The following is a 22353-nucleotide window of genomic DNA, read 5'->3' as shown; positions in this document are numbered from 1 at the left end:
TTCTTCAATCTGTTTATTAGCATGTTCTTTAACGTGTTTATTAGTTTCAATATTTCTTCAGCGTGTTTATTCATGTGTTCTTTAGCGTGTTTATTAGCGTGTTCTTTAGCATGTTAGCGTCTCCTTCAGGTGTGTTGGACGTTAAACGTTTTACTGCTCCTGTCCAAACTGCTGACCTTCAGGGTGACGGCGGTGAACTTTAGTAGAGTTGAGATCACGCATCAGTGTGTGTGTGTGCGTGTGTGTGTGTGTGTGTGCGTGCGTGTGTGTGTGTGTGTGTGTGTGCGTGTGTGTGTATGGATCATCTGTGTATTCAAATGTCCCAATCATCATTCAGCCAGAGACAACACGACCTTCTGCTGTGATTGGACGCCCGCTCTGAGGACGACGTTTCTGTCCAATCACGTCAGACGACTGACGGCAGCGGCGGCGGCTGAGCGTGGCGCGTCGGGATAACGAGGTCCAGCGGGTGATTGGTGGGCGGGGGCAGACGGGTGACCTTTGGACTCTCATCCACTCCCATTGATCATCTCGTCCTCCATCTCGTCTTTCTTCCCTCCATCCTGTCTGACGTTGTGTGTGTGTGTTATGTGTGTGTGTGTGTGTGTGTGTGTGTGTGTGTGTGTGTGTGTGTGTGTTACAAGCTGTGTGTTAGGTGTCGTGTGAGTTGGACTCAAAGCGGTGGCTGATGGGTAGAAGATATGAACACAAGGATTACACTGGAGCATCACCAGATTGTCACGACGGCCTGCAGCCAGTCTGAGCCGTCTGTCGCTCAGCACTGATACACTCCAGAATACGTAATGAACACACACACACACACACACACACACACACACACACACACACACACACACACACACACGTTAGTCATCAGATTAGCTACTGAGTGAATGAACCGACCCCACTCTTCAGTAATTAAGCATGGAGATTAAACTGGGATTAAGATTTTAATTCATCACAGAATCATTGTTTTGGGCTCCTCAAACCTGACAGATTAGGGATTAAGACGTGGTACCAGTTCAGATTAGACGTGTTCAACCGTGCCCCCCCCCCCCCCAAAACCTGCTCCTTCTAGGACTGAAAGAGAAAACAAACACCCCTAAACCCCCCCCCCAAAAGCAGGACGACGTTGGTTCAACTCCATGCTGAGACGTCCACATCAACACACACCTTCTGATCAATAACCTGTTCTGATCAATAACCTGTTCTGATCAATAACCTGTTCTGATCAATAACATCCTGATTCAGTGACTCCACACAGACTCATCCATCTTTCCGTCCTCCTGACCTTTCACCCCAGAAACATCTGTGTTAACAGCGTGAACATCAGACGACATCACTTCCTGTTCAATAACAGCTGATCCAATGGGGGGGGGCAAGACTCCTTTCTTCCTCTTCTTTTCTTCTTTATCTATAAACGGTAGAATAATCCTCTTCCTGTCTGCCCCCCCCCCATATGAAGACACAGCACCCCTCCTTTCATCCCTCTCCCTCCATCTTTCCATCAACCTCCCTCTGATATCACCTCATCTCTCCCCCCCTCCCTCGTCGTCTCATCATCTCCCTGTCTTGTATTCATATAATCCACCCCCCCCCACATCGTTCCTCTCCTCCAGCTCTCCATTCCGGCCCCCGTCCTTCCCGGCGCTCCGTCTCTTCTGTCCGTGTTTCTTAACCCACTTTCACAGCCAGACAATGGGAACAAAGGGGAGGAGCCCCCGGGCGGCGGGGGGGGTGGAATCATGATGTCCCCCCCCCCCACCGAGAAAGAGCATTGAGGAGATGGGGGAGAGAGGGAACCACTGTCCATCTGCTGAGGTGATGAAAGGATGGAGGGGGGGGTGACAGACTGCGAGGGGGGGTGTCATGGGGGGGGGCTGTGTCGGGTGAATCTGTTCCATTATTTTATTCTTATCATTAATTAAATATCTCTGAATTCATTCCAGAGATTTAACCCCACGTTGACCTCGATTCGTCACCACCTGACGTCACATGACTCCGTCATGTGACCTCCCTCTTCATCGTCAGTCAGACAGATCGCAGCTGTGGTCCACACGTGTTCCTACAGCCTCAACATCTCACACACTTTCTATACATTACGTGCTTCATTCATTGAACCGAGAGAAAGGCCACAGTGTGAGATGGGATGCAGATGTATTGTGTGTGTGTGTGTGTGTGTGTGTGTGTGTGTGTGTGTGTGTGTGTGTGTGTGTGTGTGTGTGTGTGTGTGTGTGTCAACGCATTGTGTCCATGCATTGGGACTGTTGTATCCGTACCACAGCGTATAACACAGCGGACGTTAGCGCCTGCGGCTACGCTGCTGCTAATGTGTGACTGCCGGTGGAAACAGACACTGATCTGTTAGCAAGGGAGGAAGACGTGAGGAAGACGTGAGGAAGACGTGAGGAAGACGTGAGGAAGACGTGAGGAAGACGTGAGGAAGACGAGGGTTCAGCTCGGACCCACACGTTTGAGGGGATTAACCCTTTAAGTTCAGAACGTTTCAGATTTTCTTCACACAGATGGAAATGCTGATCGCTGAATCACACTGGGTTGTAAAACGAGGACGAAAATGTTTTTGTTTGATCACTGATTTAAATTCTCTTGTCTTCATTCGACAAAATTAACATAATTTCATTAATTTCTATAGCTTTTTTTAAATTTACATTTGTCTTTCTTTCGTCAGCTTCTTCCTTCCTTTAAATCATGATTGTTGTTGATGGGAATCATTAAATCGATGGTGATAATGGTCTTAATCACACACACACACACACACACACACACACACACACACACACACACACACACACACACACACACTTCCATGCTAACACGTGTCCTCTTAGCGATGAGGCCAGTGACCTCTGACCTGCTCCCTTCAGTAGCCATTAGCCCTGGAAGCTAACGGTCTGATTGTCCTGAACAGATTAGGTTTACGTTCGTCAATAGTTCCGATTAGGTAATGCCCATATATGGGCATGTCCACAGGAAATGATTAATACCTGACCACTAAGCGTTAAAGCGGCAAACTGTATTAAACCGGTTCCCACGCTGCGTGTGTGTGTGTGTGTGTGTGTGTGTGTGTGTGTGTGTGTGTGTGTGTGTGTGTGTGTGTGTGTGTGTGTGACAAGCCCCGCCCTTCCTCTGTAGCGCTCTGCTGTCAAAGTCGATCAGATCAGGTGACGACATGTAACTGTGTTAGTGATCCATCAGTGGTTAATGTGATCAATGAGGGTGTGGAAGGGGTGGGAATCCCCCGGGGGGGTTAGGGTTGGGGGGGGGGGGGTCCTTTGTTCAGGTGTCCAGCTTCAGAATGCAGGAAGTCTCTGTGAACGACTCTCACCTGCCAGATGCAGCCGGTCACCTGAGGGAGGCGGAGCTGTGACAGATGGGGTGTGTGGTGGGAACTGCCCCTCAGGCGTCAACCGGAGCTACCCCCCCCAACCCCCCAGAGGATGGAGCAGGCCTGAAAACATACCTGTGTTTTCACACTGATGTCAGGCAATAAGTAAATAATTAATGACGGCTGGTGTCAGCAGTTACTGCACTAATTTATTCCACTTATATATTTATAGCGGCGCATGTAAAGTAGTTCCACCAGATACGAGCTATTTGGCGGATGGATACGACATCAGTGAGACAGGATCTCGCTCTTTACCTGCTGTTCTATATGAAGCAGCTCAGATTAATGATCGTTTGAACAGAACCGATCGATCGGCCATCAGATGTCGTCTCCTCTGCAGGTGATGAAGGCTGGACTGAGTTAATGATTAGAACCACTGGGGGGGTCGTTTCCTCAGCATCTGCTTCTCCTCCACCCAGAAGCAATCAACGCCGACACACACCGACACCCCCCCCCCCATAAGAGGCACACACTAACTGTGTCGTTAGGGGGGGTACCACTTAAAAAACATCACCTGTTTCCTGAACGCAGGAGGAGATGGACGGGACCAGACGAGTTCATCTGATGACGTCTGTCTGAGCCTCCAGCCAATCAGACGCCTCGTCTCCCTGGATATTAATCTCAACTCAGTCCAGCGTATTTGGAACGCGGCCCGCGGCAAAGCTGTGAGATCATCATCATCATCATCATCATCACTGAGCAGAGCCACGACCTTTGTCTTCATCAGGCTTCAACAGGCTCCGCCTCCTCCGGCGATACGCCCATATATGGTCCGGTACAGCATCCGTCACACGACCAGAACTCGGTTCTGCGCCTTCGTTCGTATCACGTCTATCGATGATCACTGGATCTACTATTATGGGATGTCAGCCGCTTCAGCTCAGGATGGGCGCCGCCCTGCATCGGTCTCCGTGGAGACGAAGGCCCGGAGCAGAACCAGACTCCAGGACGCTCCCCCCTCCTCCCTCGACTCATCCTCTCCACCTGGCAGCCGACCAGACGCCGCTGCGCCGTCGGCCTTCGCCCCAGACGTCCACCATCTTTCTTTTTTTTTTCTATTTTCATCCTCCAATCACAGCGCGAGCATCCGACTCCCTCCTCCATCCATCTTGGTTATCTTTCATCCCTCCTCGCCCCTCTAAGGAAACCAAACCTCCGGGAAAACGCTGCTGCTGTTGCCACGATGGACCGAGGTCAGCCAAACCGCAGCCGCCAAACAGGACGGCTGCAGGCTGAGGCGAGGAAGAGGAGGCAGAGCCTTCATCAGACAGACAGCATCACAATGGAAGTGAATGTATCACAAGAGATGGATGGAGTTCATTCAGGGAAACAAAAGTCTGCTCAGATTGATTGATGGTCTCCGGTCCATCCTGCTCTCCGGTGTCATGAGAGAAGATAATCGATCAAGAGAAAAGGTGCAGAATCTCCATCGAAACCCTCCCCCCCGCCCCCACCAAACGGCTCACGGGTGGAGATGTCACCTTCAAAAGGTCACACCCCCCACAAAAGAAAAAGAAAAACAAGAATATGCAATAAAAAGAGAGTAAACGTAAAGATTTTACACACCTAATCGATAAATCAGCGATCAGCTATCAGGGGATCTGAGCCGCCGACGCCACGGCCTCAGACATCACTAGTCAACTTCACAGGGACGATCAAGGATTGGCAGGTCTGACCCTTGTGACGTCAGGTGATCAGACGGCTTCCCCCGACGCAAAGTTGAATCACTCATCACTGGGCTCTGCCCGCTTTACCCACAATGCACCTGGTCTGGCAGTGCCCCATCTACACTGTCTGCTCCGTTTACCTGAAACGGGATCAGCGCTCCTGCAGCCAGACAGCGTTAGTGTGTGTTTCTAGAAGGGAACGAGTGTGCTACAACACTGACACCTACAGGCCACAAACATGAACTGCACCTTCAGGTCCCAGAGGCGTGAAGGATCTGAGTGGCGGATTAGAACTGACCTCTTTTCTTTTCTTTTCTTTTCTCTGATCACAATCAAACGACACTAAAATCAGTCGTGTAAAAATAAACTTTACAGGGGCGGGGCTTAGAGGCTCAATTCAAATAATAATAATAATAATTCCAACCCCTCTTCATCTGATACCGACTCAGAGACTCAGCTGATCTCTGGTCACTAGCCTAAACTGGTTACGTCTAACAGTTCTCGGTTTTAAACGACCCACTGGTAGTTTTTCAGTGGGTTCTTAAAAACCAAAACCTCCTGAACACTCCACCCCCAGCAGGGAGTTGAACATCCAGACTCAAACACGCCCTCATCAGTCTCTCGTTACAGACCATAATACGCCTACCTGCAGTCTTGCAGCAGGACAGCGGTGGGCCTCAGGCCCCCCGATGACATCACTCCATCTGGAACCAATCACACCCAATCAGTGCTACGTGTCTCCAGCCAGCTAAGCTGGTCTGAAACAGATATCCGTGTAACCCCGTGTCAGAATGGATCTGGATCCAGAACCGACCCCATGGAACGGTTCCACGGACGGACTCTGGGGGAAACAAGGGCGGGTATCTACATGGGGGGTATTTTTGGGTTTGCATAAGGCTTGATTGAACTTATCAGACCTGCTGAGGTACCGATCGGTCTGGACCCAGACTACTGGATCTTCTGGACGGGTTGATGTTTACATGTTTATTTGGATCATATTATTATTAGTACTTTTACAACATACAGCAGTAAAAAATGTTACAACATCAACTAAATGGGAAGAAGAGCTCTGGAATCCACCTCAGAGCTCCAGCACCACACAGAAGTTCTGCAGAACCCGGATATCTCCCAAACAAACGACACCAGAGGTCATTAAAAGTGAAACTGATTCGTTTGCTGGAGGTTCCTCCCCTGCAGGGGTGACACCTTCAGACCTTTAAAGGTTCCGTCAGAACCACAGAACCTTTTAACACAACCGGAAAACAGAATCTTAATTTTAGTCATCAAGAACCAGGTCCAGTTCGGATCTGTCCCATGGGCTCAGAAAGAACCGGATTCATGTGAAACCGGATCACAACAAGGTCACCATGGAGTGTGTGTTCTTCTGAGGTGTGTGTGTGTTCCTCAGAGGATGGACCGACCGGTTCTGGTTCTTCTCTTCCTGTCCTCCAGGTGTTCTGGGATCACACCCCCGACTCGCCCTCTGGACCGTCCGGTTGGCCCGTCCTCTGCGGGGACACCTCTCCCCGCGCCTCCCGCAGGCCTCTGCGGATGCGGACGGGCAGCCCGGCCCGCTCCGGTCCCACTTCGGGTCGCTTTACGCGCGATTTGCGCAGAGCAGCAAAAACATCCTCAGGAAACCGCAGCATCATCCAGAGGATGCGCAGAGAGAGAGGCGGGGGCCGGCGGCGGCCCGCGGGCCCGGGCTGTCCGGGAAAACACCGCAGAGACGCGGGACGGGAGCATGTCATCACCGGGGCCCGGTAGAACCGGTGGAACCGGTGGAACCGGGACGCCAGCGGCAGCGGGGAAAAGAGATGGAAGTGTCCGCTTACCTGTGCGGGTCCGCCGGTCCTGTCGCCGCCGCAGCCCCGGGAACCGTACCGTCAGCCCCGCAACGTCATCAGACAAGCAGCGAACGCCTCTCGGTGCTCCGGAGAGGAGGCTCGATGCGCTGCAGCTCTCCCGCCCTCTGTGTGTGTGTGTGTGTGTGTGTGTGTGTGTGTGTGTGTGTGTGTCCCTCTCTCCGTTTCTCTCTCTCTCTCTCTCTAATAAATATAATTCATCCATGAATCTTATTATTGAACACTTTTGTGACGTCACGCACCTGAACACTCCTCTGCTGTTAAATAGAGCTAAGCTACTGTTAGCTCACATTAAATAAAAACTTTATTTTACGTTCATATTTTCAATCAAACGTCACACACAAGAACAGCATAACGTTAAGTTGTTTGTTTTTGGGGGTTTTTTTTGTCATTAGTTAGCTTAGCTCTTAGCATCTCTATCAGCCAAAGTTGCGGATTAGCTATCATTATTGAACACTTTTATGACGTTGCGCACCTGAACACTCCTCTGTTGTCTATTACCTACCGTTAGCTTAAGTAACACAAATATGAAATAAAACTATTTTACGTTTATACAGTAATTTCCTTTAAATGTCTCCCAGTAGCATAGCATAAACGATGTTTGTTTTTGTTTGTTTTGTCATTTATTAGCTTAGCTCTTTAGCATGTCCTCAAGCAAAAGTTGCAGGTTAGCTATCATTAGTAAACACTGTCGTGACGTCACGCACCTGAACACTCCCCTGTTGACAAATAGAGCTAAACTACCGTTAGCTTAAATAACAAAAACGTTGAATAAAAACTATTTTACGTTCGTATTTACAGCCAAAGGTCACGCAGCAAAGTTAAGTTGTTTGTTTTTATCATTAGTTAGTTTAGCTTTTAGCATCTGCTGTAAACAATCGATGCAAGTCAGCTAATAAAATGTAGCTTGAAGTAAATCAGTGAACCTACTTCTTGTTGTTTTCATCTAGTTAATTAAGAGTCCGGTGAGGCCCAGTGAAAGACCGTCGAGATGCATTGTGGGAAATGTAGGAATATGAGGACTTCAAGGTTTTTTTTAATATATTGTACAGTATACAGTATATATGTTTTATTTCAAAACGAATATATTTGTAAAAACAGTTTACAATGATTTTATAACAATTGCCAGAAGAAGAACATTACATACATTCAAATAATTTGTATGTGATGTTTAAAATGTTTGACTTTTTATTCAGTGAACTACTGATTAATTGTATATATGACAACATATTATTACAAAAATGTTTTAATGCAGGTCTTTTCTAATCATATTTAAATTTATTTGCTTATAAAACTTTTCTAAAACAATTAAGAGGTTTATAATTTTGAAAAATCTCCTTGTCTTTGCCATCTAAAAAAGAAAATATAAGATCTTTCAATTTTCAGGAGAACTTCTTGTTTACTTCACCAGTGATAAACCTACTGAAGTCCTTCCAGAATGATATAGAATGTGTGCGCCTTCCAGAGTTGTTATTTTCTGACTCCTTTAGTTAAACATTATAAGACTGAAAGTAACTCAACTGAAACAGCGGGTCACTAACCTGTTCAGGTAGGTGCATCACCACGATCAGCTGAATTTTGTTCGTCTGTTAGGGTTCTTCTATGAGGTGGACAGAACCCATCTCAGCCTGGTGCTGATCCAGCAGACGGGGGGGGGGGGGGGGTGTGTGGTGAAGGTCGCCATCAGGTCACAGCCCGGTCTTCATCAGGGGAGATGAAGAGCTGCACCTGCAGCTCCGTCACCAGAAGGGGGCGCCACAACCCAGCGGCGGTGAGCTCCGTTACAGATGCTCCAGAAGAGAAAGGGTCACGTGTGTTGATGCGGTTTGACGTCATAGGATTAATGACAGCTTGTGTTGTTTCTGTGATGGAGTGACGTTCAGTTTGCATCCAGAGAACAGAACAAATCTGTGCCGTTAGATCTAAACATGCTGAGTTTAGACCTTTCTATTTTTTAGATGCAATTTTTTAGGAGCAAAATATTAGAACCGATCCAGTTTTTAAATTCCATAAAAATCCTGACACAACATACACACACACACACACACGTGCGCATCTGACCTTCTGCTGACCTTCAACACAGCCCCCCGTGTCTCAAACGTCTTCACGTACCACATTTTATTTTGACACAAGAACCAAGACACACAAACCAAACACGGTTTTTTCCCCGTTTCGCCGCGTCGCCCTGAGCTTCAGCCGCTCGTCGGAGGACGTCAAAGTTTGCAGACGGCTGGGTCGGCCTCGTCTCTGGAGAACTTTCCCAGCTGGATGGCGGCCGGCTCCAGCGGCCCCTCCCTGGTGTGGAGCCTGAAGTGGGTGTTGAGGTGCGCCGACTGGTTGAAACACTTCCCGCAGACGAGGCAGCGGAAGGGCTTCTCCCCGGTGTGGATGCGGTGGTGGCGCTTCAGCATGCTGACGGTGGTGAAGCTCTTGCGGCACACGGCGCAGCTGTAGGGCTTCTCCTTGGTGTGCCAGCGCATGTGCACCTCCAGCTGGCAGGCGAAGCTGAAGCCCTTCCCACACTCCTGACAGCTGTGCCAGCGCTGGAGGCTCTGGGACGAGTGGGGGGCAGGCGCCCTCAGGGACCTGGCGTTCTGTTTCAGTAGTCCCCGCCCCCCCCGGTTCGTCTCCCCGGGACCGTCCCTCCGTGTTTCCCTACAGTTTGAATAAACCGGCGAGCCGTCCTCCCCGCCGCCGTCGTCGTCTTCCGCTTTGAGCTCCTGGGGCGGCGCCGGCGGGTGGGGTGGGGAGACGCTCCTGTCACACACAGTCTGGGCGAGGGGGGGCTGCGGTGTCAAACGTGATTGGACGAGGCAAACCCCTCCTCCTCCGTCCGCGTCTCCCGCCTCCCGCGGATCGTCTGCTTGAAGGTTCCTCGATTTTGGTTCTTCTTTGACCTGGGGAAGCGTCGGCGCGCTGCCCCGCCCCTCGGACTCACACGGCTGGACGTCATCGTGGGGGAGGGCGGGGTGGGACTCTGGAAAAAGAAATTAAATTATGGGACATTTTATGTTTTACATGGATTAATCCAAAAAGAAAAAGTTTATTCAACAAGTTACGTTTAGTTTTTGGAGGAACAAAATCGATGTTTTGTTTTTTTTTACACGCACACACACACACACACTCACACACACACACACACACACACACACACACACACACACACACACACACACACACACACACACACACACACAACTGCAATCTTTTTTGTTGTATTTTTAGAATTTTATTTTGTTAATTTCACCAGAAAAAGCATCAAATCAATTTCATGGAAAGAATGAACATCAAATAAAAAACTGATTTTTTTCTTACTTCATTCTCTACAATCGGACCTCTACAAAATTAAAAACGATAAATAATTACAGGATTCTTGAGTTTATCAGACATTTGTGAGAACAGTCATGATGGGCGGATTAGAGACAGTGATGCTGAACAGGAAGCAGAGCTGGAGGAGGAAATGAAGATGTTGAGGTTCTCTGGGAGTGACCAGGACGGATCAGAAATGAGTTCCTCAGAGGAACAGCGAAGGTGAGATGTTCTGGAGTTCTGATGGTTTGGACACGCCCAGAGGAGAGATGGTGAGGATGTTGGTGAAAGGATGATGAGGATGGAGGAAGACCAAAGAGAAGGTGGATGGATGTGGTGAGCAAGACATGAGGGCAGCTGGTGTTAGAGAGGAGGATGAAGAAGAGAGGCTGACATGGAGAAGGATGTTGATGCCCAACAGGACACGCCCACAGGCAGAGAAGAATAAACAATAACAAAATTCTTGTTAGTTATTGGCCATTAGTTATATTATATTTATTATTTGTATTTCATATGTGTTGGGATATATACTCCATCATTGAATTAATCTGTACACATTAAGACATAACCAATCACGTGATCAATCTAATAGAATAACTGTGATGCCTGATATTTGTCATTTTATATATATCATAATTATATAACTGTAAAGGTTCATTCACTGTTAAACTAGTTTAATGGAGTCAGATTATTTAAACTTGAATAACATTTGAATAACTTCCCTTTGGGATTATTAAAGTATTCATCCATTTATTAAATAATGAATGGTTCTGTTTGTTCTCAGGTGTTTAACTCTTCAGGATGTAAATAACATCAGAATATCCTCGTTTGTCACAGGAAGTCTCTGGACCCCCACGACCCCCCACCCACGGTCCCGGTAGAGGCGACGCTCTGCCCGGCCGGCCGCGGACCGCCGCCGGGGCTCACCTGGCTGCAGCAGGAGCCGCTGGACGGCGACGTTCAGGAGCCGCTTGAGCCGCTCGTTCTCCTCCTTGGCGCAGAGGATCTCGCTCTGGTACTCCAGCACCGTGTCCTTCACGGCGCGGAAGATCTCCTCGGCCGCCGCCGTCAGCCTGTCGTTCAGGAAGACGTTCAACAGCTCCAGCCTGGTCATGTCCGCCGCTGACGAGCAACGACCTTCTGTTTACAACCGACGACCCGGAAGGAGAAGCAGCGGCGGCCGGCTGGCGACCGGAAGAACCCGCCACAAAGGCCAGCAGAGGCGGAGGTAGCTACTATGGCGACGATAGAACCCGCCCACCTCGGGTTCTGATTGGCTAAACGGTGACGCAAATGACGTAGCCCCTCCCTCCCTGCCGTAACAGGAAGTCGTAACGACGGTAAAAACTAGAAATTGGATCGATGCTTTATTAATCCCGGAGAATCCTGAGATTCAACGTCATGTCAGAATAAATAACTTTTATTTACAGGACGTGTAAAATACTTTGATTCGTTTCATCAACAAATTTTGCTGTCAGAAAAGCTGTTTTTTTTAATTATATAATTATAATTATATAATTACACAGCTTTTCTAGCAATTATTAAATATTAAAAACACCAATACTGTATCACATATATTATTTAATGTATGATGAAATAGTACCAAATTATGTTTATTGTATACAATTCCATATATTTAGGTTTTATACAGTACTATATAAACAATTTAAATATATATGAAATTATATAAATTTACACTGTTCACACATGAAGGTTCTTCAGTCCTACGAACATCACAATATTTAGATTCACTTTATGAACTACATGTAAATATATTTCCCTTTTAAAACTGCATTCATTTTGTTCTTTACATTTATTTTAAATTCCGAGTCAAATTTCCCAGTTTGAATGATTAAATATCTTCTGGTTTTGATCCAACACATAAAAATCTGGGAGCTACTTTGTTAAACTAAAGCTGAAATGCAAACCAGTCAACAATCGATGTTGGTCATTAAAAGGATTTTTATTTACACAGTAATCTGTACAAATCATTCTGAACAATAGGTTTGAGGAAGGGGGCGACCACAGAGATGAAAAATAAAGTGAATTTTTTCCCTCCTCATTAGTGAACAACACAGATTTAAGACAAAAGTTCTTGAAGCGAAAGTATTTTAACGGGATTAAAAAAATATACATCAGAAACCGTCTGAGGTGTTGAACAACAAGATACTCCAGACTCTTTGTACGGAATAAAACAAATGTTTAAAACGAAAAGGAATACATTTAAGATTCTTAAAATGTCTGGAGGACAGTCAGACAGGATCAGCCTAAAACACGTGAACCTGATGAACGACAAACGTCACGTTCTCAGGATCGGACCTGAGCTTCATTATTAATAAAAGTTGTTCTGATATGAAAGTAGACCATAACACCAGCAGACGGGAGCAGGGTGTGTGTGTGTTCATCATCGCTGTGATGTCTTCCCTTTGCATACACAGTATACACTCAACCACAATTCCTTCAGTCCCAGCGTCAAGCTTCCAGGAGTTCCTGACAAACAGACGCTTTTAAACCCTTAATTCTCTCCCCAGCGCCTGAAGGCGGACATGAAGCGTCTAAAATGTGAATAACGACGTGAATTTAAAGACAAATTTAAGAAAACAAACAACAACAACAGCGCTGCGGCGCCCTCAGCTGTCGATCATCTCCGACAGCTCCTGCAGGAGGTCGTCCTCCCCGATCTCAGAGTCCACATCTTCGCCCTCCAGATGTTCGTCTGTGAACTCGCTGATGAGCTCGTCGAACACGTCAACGGCCGGGGGGGCGCTGACGGCGGCGCTTCTGGACGCCGATGCGCTCGTTCTGCGTGACTTGGAGGGAGGCGGAGACTTCAGCGCCGGGCTGGGATGAAGAAGAAGAAGACGACGTTTTATGAAGACGTGATCTCTAGCGGCTGAAACAAGCGGCTCCATCAGGACGTTGGTTTTTTTACCTCGGGGCCGGGGGGCTGCTCTCTCTGGCAGCGGCGACGATGACGGTCGGTTTGGACTCTGGTCCGACGCTCTGCGTGAAGACGGGGACGGTCTGGAGCTCCTCGCTGGGGGGGCTGCAGCTGGAGTCCAGCGAGGCGACGGGACTGTGGGGAACCGCTGCGCTCAGATGAGCCTCTGAGCTGGAGGACGGGAACGCCTGAGGAAGAGGAAGAGGCCGGGGGTCACCGACGGTGTGACGACGTCTGACTTGTGGATCAATCATTTCATTTAAGACACAGATTAGAAATCCACAAATACAACATGAAGGAAGAACACAATCTCTTCTCTACATGCATCGCCAACACGCGTGACGAGCAGGAACACGGTTTGGACCGACCTGTGCGGCTCCTCCTGTCGTCTCCTGCAGTGTCTCCTCCGCTCCAGCGGGGGCGCTGTTCAGCGGCTTCACGGCAGCGACGGCGGATCGCTCTGCCCCCCTCCTCTTCTGGCCCGGCCTCACTCGGACGGCGGGCTTCACGACGGACGGCTTCACGTTCAGCTTGGGCCTCACTGAGGAAGAGGAGGAGACTGGACATGTAACCCGACCTCTGATTGGCTGCTGTCGACGTCGCAGCTCTGAGGGAGGGGTCGTACCTTTGGTGTCGGTCTTGGGCTCTGGGGACTTCTTCTGACTCCTGCTCGGTGACCCATCGGCCCCTGGGGGCCCCGTAGAAGAACCCTGACCCGCCGCTCTGCTCTGTTTGGCCGGTGACGGCGTGCTCCCAGACTTCCTTGCCGTTTTCTGGGGGGTCTCCGCGGAGCTCGGCTTCGCTGAGCCGCCCTCGGGTGAAGCAGCCGCGGGCCTGAGGGGGATCGTCTTCTGAACGGGGGCCTCCGGCGTGGGGAGGGTGGAGTCCGCGGCGGTGGAGGAGGGCGAGGAGGAGCCCGGTGGCGTCGGGCTGACATCAGCAGGACGGCTCCTCCTCAGGGGGGGGTCAGACGGACGTTTCTGCCCTTCAGCTTCGGCCGAGCCTCGGGCCTTCTCCTCCGTTTCCTGCCGGCGCAGTCGCTTCTCTCGCATGATCTCCTCAAAGGTCTTGACTTTGATGTCGTTACCGTTGGCAACGCCGGACTAAAAAAAAGAGACAGGGGGGTCAGCATCACGAGGATCGACACGGCAGCGACACACGATCTGCTCCGATCGTACCTTCAGCGGAGGAGTTTGGGTTCTGACCGGCTTCTCTGTCACATCATCACTTTTCTCTCCTGTGAGATTTAAATAAAATCAAGTTAAGAGCACAGATCTTAACTGGGGGGGGCAGGTCACTCATCTTTTGTTGATCTTACTTTGGGATGCCAGCTTGACGACGGGCGTCAGACGAGGTTTCTTGGCGCTGCTCTCCTCAGGGTCACAGCTCTTCTTCTCCTTTTCTGCCAGCATCCTCTCAGCTTTCTCCCTCCGGATCTCTTCCAGGGTCTTGACCCGGACCTGACCCAGGGTCGCAGCCTCGGGACTGGGAGGCCCGGCGACAGCGCCGGCCTCCCCCTGACTCTTGCTCAGGGGCTTCTCTGCGGGGGGCTCGGCCGGCTTCGATTCTTCTTTTCGTTGCTTCTTAGCGCGAAAGATCTCAGAGAAGGTCGTGACGCGATCCTTTACGGTGACGGAACGTTTGCTCCCCTTGGGGGTTTTGGGTTTGTGGGGTTCTTCAGACGCGGCTGGGGGTCCGCTCTTTGACACGTGAGACTTTGCCGCCTTCTCCAGTTTGATCTCATCCAGAGTTTTGATGTGAATCTGACTGGGCGCCTTTTTGGATTCCGTGTTGCTCTCAACTGTCGGGGAAATAACAAGTAGATCAGTTTGGAGAAGAAATGTCAGGAAAACAAAAGCTGATGTCATGGCAGTCTTCTCTTTTCTTACCTGGGGGAGTGGCTGAAGGTTCAGCAGAAAGCCCAAGTCTGTCTTTGATAGGCTTCGTGACTGCAGAAGAAACACGAGGTTCACGTCTCTCACCTTCTTTACCCAGTAAACAAACGACCTCTATGGTAGCCTCAAATCGCTGCTTCTTTATATTATTATGCTTCAATTATCATCAATATGACGCTAGGCTAACGCTAGGCTAATGCTAGCTCACCTTTCTTAGGCGGTTCCGCGTCCACAACTCCTCCCAGACGCTCAGCCAGACTCCTCTTCAGACGGACGCTGTCCGCGTGTTCGTCTGCAGGAACGACAAGAGTCACGACAAGAGTCACGACCTTCTGTTCTGATAAATAAAATCTAATAATAGATAAAATCTAATAATACAATCTAATAATAAAATCTAACAATAGATAAAATCTAATAATAAATACAATCTAATAATAAAATCTAACAAAAAATAAAATCTAATAATAAATAAAATCTAATAGATAAAATCTAATAATAAATAAAATCTAATAATAAATAAAATCTAACATCCTCTGTAAACAACAGAATAAAACACGAACGGTTCAAACTCACCGGCGCCGGGAATCTTCCTCCCCAGTCTTTCGGCCATGCTGCCTCGGGGTCTGACGGCGTCCTCAAAGACACACGGGCCTGAGGTCAGACAGATGAAGGTCATCATGAGTCTACTTCACTTTTTTATGCATTTATGTAAACCTGCGTTCTTTAAAATGAACTTTTAAAAAAAAAAAAAAAAGATTCAGATATTTTAAGGGATTTTCCTCCATGTTTTTTTTCACCCTGGGACGAGCAGCCCCCACTTCCTGTAACTAAATCTCTTTACCGTCTCCTGCGTGGTTCAGGGCCGGTCTGAAGAACGAGTCGATGTTCTCTTTCTCTCTGCCGGCCGCGGCCTCGGGGTTCTGGGGGGGGTAACCGGCTCGCTTCATGCTGGCCTTCAGGGCCTTCCTGAGCCGGATCTCCTCCAGGGTGCTGACTCCGAAGTTCAGTGACTCATCTGAACAAAAAACCATCGAACCCATGAAGTAAAGCAGGCCGGTCAGATATCCACAGCTGTTGAAGTCAATCCACCGGACATTCAGAAAGTTCCTCAAGACGTTTCGTCTCTCATCCAAGAGACTTCTTGAGTTCAGAGGGTGGCTGATCATGTCCCAGCTTATAAACCCTGGGGGGTGTGGTCAGTGCTATTCGCATCACAACAACCGTTGTTGAAACCCGTCTGGCTCCTCAACGATTGTTGTTCAGGAACTTTAACGTCCAGTGAATCGACTTCAACAGCTTGAATAACCATGACCTGGATGACTGAGAACCTCCAGACGACTGGTCACAGACTAAGGCCTGGTGAACGTCTCCAGACCCTCACCTGATTTGGGTAGTTTTCTAGAAGCGATGCCAAACTTTCCGTCGTCCCCCTCCTCTGAGATCTGATCTGAAAAAGTAAAAACACCAAAAGTAAAGAAAACGCGTTTACAAAACAAGGACTGAAAAACAAATCTCTGATTCCTCACCGTCCTCGTCCTCATCATCGTCTGCCGGATTGATCACCACTGGGGGGTGGGTGGGGCTCGGCACCGGCTCCTGGGACTCGGCTTTGACGCCTCGGAGCTGGGGGTTGGCGGCGGCGGTGGGCAGGGGGGAGTTGGGTTTGGCGGGAGCCGGTTCCTCCTTCGGCTGCTCGGCGTTCTGAGTCTGACCTGACGAATCAGACGACGCCGTCTTAAAACCTCTACGATTCACTTCAAAGAGGCGAAGAGGGTAAAAAAAACAACTCACCGGTTTTATCGGGGGGGACGTACAAGCCCTCGATGTAGCGGGGCTTCTCGTGGAAGAACGCGCAGTGCGGCTTCTGGCAGCCGGCCGCCTGGTTCTCCCAGTAACACAGGATCTCTTTTCGTTTTTTCTGTTTCGAATAAACACAAGAACAACTGCGTTACCGACTGTTTTACCGGCTGTTTTCACATCTGCCTTCACAGAACTGTCAGTGTTTCTCCCAACAAGCCCAGAGGCAGGAGTGGAGCTCCTGTCCCGGGGGCTGCAGGGAGGCTTTCTCTACCCTTCGGTAATGGCCGCTCAAAGCACACGCAGCCTCGAGCGGGCAAAGCAGGAAGGACGCGTGTTCAGTCCCGTCTGTTCGGGTTTCTCTCACCGTTATCTCCATGTGACGGAACTTGCAGGTGGTGCGGAAGCAGCGTCCGTCCTTCCACAGGTTGCAGACGTTCTCGCTGCCCATGGCAGCTTCACAGTGTCGGAACGGGCAGCTGTCTCCCTGCAGACCAAACGTTTCCTGAATCAACCGATCGCGTCTCAAAAACGACACGGAAATGTTGTTTTGTGTTCAAAACCTCACTCACTTTGGTGCAGGTGGAATAGTAGAAGAAGTAGCAGTCGTCTCCACGGTTACTCATGGCGATGATGGACGAAGGTGATCAGGTTATGACCTTTAACCCAGCAGACGGATCTCTTCAGAGCCAACGGGACTCACCCTGAAAACAAAGACGCAGCGACATGTCAGACAGAAAACCTGACATCCTATTGGACAACAACCAGGAAGTCCACCTGCAGCTGACCGTTCATCCAATCACATCAAACACATGAAGACGTTTAGTCTGAAACACAAACAACGCGCTAACGGCGGCGCTGACAGGCTCCTCCTACCCTGAGAACCTGCACAGACAGGTAATCTGGATCAAATTTCTGCCCCAACAACAGACCAACTCAGACCAAAAACCCAGAATTAAGTAATCCTATATATAATGAAATCCAGCGCTTCCCCTATAAATACACAGGTCTGAGGGGCCGCAAGCCAACAAAAGCCCCCACCAGGACACTAAAAAAATCAAAAATTAATAAACCAAAAATAAGCTACACATCTGTCGCTGCCTGGTGACTTTTTTGTTTGTAATATCTGCATTCTTCCCCAACATCTGTGTGTGTTTGTTTCTACACAACCAAATGAAAGTCGTTATAAACATCATGTTAGAAGAACGTCTGTGGAAGGAAGAGTTTCTTCTGTATCATCCATCATCTTCTAGATCACATGTGTCAAATCCAAGGCCCGGGGGCCAAATGCGGCCCGCCACATCCTTTTATGTGGCCCGCGAGAGCATAAAAGGTCAGAGTGTCTATAAATGAAAAGGTCAAAAGCATGCTCTGACCAAAACTACATTTCCCACAATGCAGTAATTCAGCCCATTATAACTCTGACAAAACCCTTTTGAACAAAGTTAATGTCCTAACTTGTGTCTGATGTTATTTTTTATGGAGTTCTGTGGGTTTAATAACCTGACAAATTAAATGGATTTACGTTAGAACAGAGCAACCGTATTTTTTCTGTGCAAATACAATTTTTGTAACTTGAATAAGTAATAAATTCAGTTATTTAACATTAAGGAGTAGTTTCATTTATTTTACATTACATTGAGTTACATTAGCTACCATTAGCCCGATAATAAACACCATTCGTTTGGACAGTTTTTTTGGACTGTGCTTTAGTGGCTAACAACTTTAAGATGACGCTGATACGTCTTTCAAACCTCCAACAGTTCTGTCCGCCACCAACCTGTAATGCTGTGTGTCACATGATCTACCAAAATGTTAACAGGAAATGTGGGGCAAACAGGGGTCAGCACTATGAGGTTGAAAAGCATGTAAACAATGAATACATGAAACAGCCAATCGCACCTGAGGTGGTTGAGAAGATGCCTTCCTGGAGCTGACTGCCGTTGGGGGGGGTCTCCGTAGCGCTATGGAGTCCTGAAGGAACACTTGACCCGTGAGATAAGAGGTAAAGGGGGGTGGGTCGTCCAGACACTCGTCTTCCTACGACTTCTCTGTTCTGAGACTTTGAGACATCTTTACCTCCGTCAAGACTGCTAACGCTTACTGCTGGTGGCTGGGATAGAGTCCTTTTTTATTATTTTTTATTAATAGGTGCAACAAATGAATGAAATATAGGATATTAACAGCCAGACTAGGGGGGAAAAAAAATCCAAAAATATTTAAAATGTGGCAAAAAAAATGGTAGAAAAGGGGAAAGTAGGTCAAAAAATATCCTCAGCTTCTTCTTGGACTTCTTGGGGTGAAGCAGAAAAGGAAACGGCAGGACTTTGGAGCTTCTACTGATTTTCAGCGGGTGATTGCCAATTTTGTAGATAAAAGAAAAATCTTCTGCCAATGTGTATTCAAGCTATCCACATCCAGGGATTCCCACAAGGGGCCAAGAGAACGGATTTACACCTACAAAACACACATCAAAAACACTCCCACGGCACTGAAAGGGTTATTAGGAGACAGATAGAGTTGGAAACAAACACAAAGGAGACAAGCAGATATTTCCACACAGAAACACAATCCTGAGGCAAATTTACTCTAAATTATGAAGCAAAAGGAATTAGAATCGAGTTAAAACAGTGTTAACACAAGTCATGTGTGTGATCCAGAACAGGGAACTAAATGTGCATTTAACAAAGCATAAGTAAATACTGTCAGCTTTAATTTCACTGATATTAATATTAAAACTCCGACTATCAGCCTTTAGACTGCAGCTTCCGTATTTGACTGCTGGAAGGAACCCTTAACCAACATTACCACCACCTTACAAATACCATGTGTATTATATGTTGTTATAGATATGCACCGATCAGCCACAACATTATAACCATCCTCCTGTTACGTCGCCCCCCACCCCCACCCTTTGCCATCATGACAGCGCTGACCCATGGAGACATGGCCTCCACCAGAGCCCTGAAGGTGGGCTGAGGGATCTGACACCAACACGTCAGCAGCAGATCCTTCAGGTCTTGAAGGCTGTGAAGTGGGACCCCCGTGTTAGTCCAGAACGTCCCACAGACGCTCCATCGGGTTGAGATCCGGGGAACTCGGCGTGTTCCTCAAACCATCCTGGACACCTTCCTCAGCAATCTGAGCCACAGTGACTCTTCTGTGCGCCTGGACCACCCGGGGCCAGCCTCCGCGTCCCTGGTGCCGGTTCAGGGGTCGCCCATTCTTGGGTCACTTCCGGTGGGTAATAACCACGGCCGATCGACACTCAGAAATGCTCTGACCCTTATGGAACTCACTCAGGTCCTTCCTCTTCCCCATTGTTCTCTTCCTCCCAAGCAGACATGAACGACCACAACAAAATGTGACGTAATAACTAAAGTATCACCCACTTAAAATAATTAACAATAATATTCGGGCCTTAACCGACGCCTTTGGTTCTACGGGTTGGTGGCTGTAATGTTATAGCTGAACGGTGAACAAGAGCTAGCCAAACTAGCATGTCAACTTTAGCAAAAACAGGTTGCGTTTTCTGTTTTTTCATATTTCTACTTAGGCTAGAAAACTAGTGGCTGTTCTCAGAATATAAACATGTAATATAAATGTTGTATTTGGTAAAACATACACACAAATTAGTTGTTTTAGTCCACGTTACATGTTCGAGGCCTACCTGAACCGACAATTTGTCGCGACCGTATCGTTAGCATTAGCATTAGCTGAACGTTTAAACTTGTTCGTTTCTTTTACGCACGGTTTCACATTTCATATGATAACACTACGGGCAAGAGCCTGATATATTTATGTAGAGAAAAGTATACAGTATTGATTACCAGTTTCAGATTAAAAAATTAAAAAATTGAGTAATGGAGGAAGACTTCATCCGAGCTTGTTGCCAGGAACCGCACGTAAGACTTCAGCAAAATGGCGGCCGGACGATAAAAATACCAACGGGAATTTACGTATCCTACTATGGCGATACTAAGACCCGCCCCACTCTGCGTCTGATTGGCTCGTTCTGCTCATCTCCTTGTGTTCAAACCAATCCAATCTAAACAATCCGAGCACAATGCAGTCATCGTTCAGAGTCAAAGGAGGAGCTAATCCGCCTTTACCGTAGTAACTCTAAAGAATGAAGGCAGTGGAGGTCGTTATAGTCATACTATGACAACGCCATAGCCCGCCCTACTCTGCCTCTGATTGGTCAACTGTAATTACATATTAACCAATCATCGGCCTTCTCAAGTGTATGACTCAAAAACAAGGAAGTGCACCACTTCTTCGTCCAACATTCAGTTCTGTATAATATACCGGTAATCAATACAGTTAAACTAGAACATTATCGTTCTTTCATTATCAATAATGATCAAGACAATAATAATAATTAAAAAATAAAATATAAAACCACGCACCAAAATCACGTGTGCTTATTTCTGGATGACAACCTTCTTATTTCATGCGCTGTAGGCGACATTAGTTGAAAAACTGCATTCAAGTATGGTGTCGAGTTAAAGAATGTAGTCCTAAACACTGGTTTTTGTTCTTGTTCATTGGGTGGAATGAATCATAATTATAAAACAACAAAAGTAAAAGCCAAAATGATCAAAGGCACAGTTAAAGTTGCTTTATGGCACTGATCAACATGATGGTGGAGTGACAATCAGCCATCATGACATTCTGACCCCTGACATGTGGAGTTCTGTTGGGACACTGTGGGCCCTGCCATCATGTGGATATTACCTTGACACACACATACACAATATTAGACACGTGGCTCATTTGAATAACCTTTTTGTGGTTTCAAACCACATAGCACATATTCATGTGTGCACAAAATAAAATCTCATATTACAACTTTAAAAGTATCATATACTTGGCAGTTAATTTAGATCAGTAATAAATGGAAAGCATTTTCTACAATATAAATTCAGTGCGTCTTAAGCCATTTAAGCTCAGAGGCATACATCAAGTTCAATTGGACTACAAGTGCCAGATATGCTGGTATTGTCTCATTTACATCTGCTTTTCTGGATGTATACGAGAAACCTTTCTCGGTTTCTAACACAATCTGCAATGTACAATTCGGTAATTCCTGTATCTTTATCTCGTTTTGAGAAAGCATATACAAATTATAAAAGTTTAGTTTGGGATAAGCTCGATCTACAAATATACAACTACATATACATAGACATGATCCATCCCTACACCCACCACTATATGGTTCTACAACAAAATATAATCAGGTCAGTTCTGGGCCCAGTGCCTCCCAACAGGAAGTTGAATGAAACTCCATTGTGTTGTTTTTGAATTAGTCCTCTGACTAAATAACCAGTCTTATACTGAAAAGCCTCCAGATATTCTTAATATCTTTATTTAAAAAATGAAACATACAGAGAAGTTTTTAAACAGCTAAAAATGTAGTGGGCGTGATTGCATGGATTCAGAAAAATCAGTCGCTTTTCCCGTCTTTTATTTT

At 47.4% G+C, this 22353-nt stretch overlaps 3 protein-coding genes across 18 annotated transcripts in view; all 3 read right to left on the bottom strand.

Moving 5' to 3' along the window:
• The window catches only part of nfasca (neurofascin homolog (chicken) a), a 50385-nt gene extending 43343 nt beyond the window's left edge, over window positions 1-7042 (bottom strand). For 7 of the 16 annotated variants that reach the window (XM_068314622.1, XM_068314624.1, XM_068314623.1 and 4 more), the window contains exon 1: window positions 6909-7040. The gene's annotated coding sequence lies outside the window, so the exon portion shown is untranslated. Of the gene's footprint in view, window positions 1-6494; window positions 6865-6908 lie in introns of those variants that run through there. The other 9 variants (XM_068314611.1, XM_068314618.1, XM_068314616.1 and 6 more) reach the window with 3 other exon arrangements.
• A 1538-nt stretch (window positions 7043-8580) lies between these two features.
• Window positions 8581-11436, bottom strand: LOC137595057 (zinc finger and SCAN domain-containing protein 32-like). Its single transcript, XM_068314857.1, has 2 exons — window positions 11175-11436; window positions 8581-9915 (listed from the first exon to the last, which is right to left on the bottom strand). Exons 1-2 carry the CDS (start codon window positions 11359-11361, stop codon window positions 9152-9154), a joined length of 951 nt encoding a protein of 316 aa, XP_068170958.1. The 5' UTR covers window positions 11362-11436; the 3' UTR covers window positions 8581-9151.
• A 753-nt stretch (window positions 11437-12189) lies between these two features.
• On the bottom strand, window positions 12190-20798 carry zc3h11a (zinc finger CCCH-type containing 11A). Its single transcript, XM_068314855.1, has 16 exons — window positions 18783-20798; window positions 17453-17584; window positions 17248-17367; window positions 16875-17001; window positions 16610-16795; window positions 16465-16530; window positions 15925-16098; window positions 15657-15734; window positions 15292-15375; window positions 15078-15137; window positions 14507-14989; window positions 14367-14425; window positions 13814-14291; window positions 13557-13729; window positions 13180-13376; window positions 12190-13088 (listed from the first exon to the last, which is right to left on the bottom strand). Exons 2-16 carry the CDS (start codon window positions 17504-17506, stop codon window positions 12878-12880), a joined length of 2550 nt encoding a protein of 849 aa, XP_068170956.1. The 5' UTR covers window positions 17507-17584; window positions 18783-20798; the 3' UTR covers window positions 12190-12877.
• Between the last annotated feature and the right edge of the window lie 1555 nt (window positions 20799-22353).

The sequence above is a fragment of the Antennarius striatus genome, chromosome 5, assembly GCF_040054535.1.
Source record: "Antennarius striatus isolate MH-2024 chromosome 5, ASM4005453v1, whole genome shotgun sequence".
NCBI lineage: Eukaryota > Metazoa > Chordata > Actinopteri > Lophiiformes > Antennariidae > Antennarius > Antennarius striatus.
The sequence above is the reverse complement of the archived record's forward strand: the minus strand, read 5'-3'. Positions and strand labels throughout refer to the sequence as shown.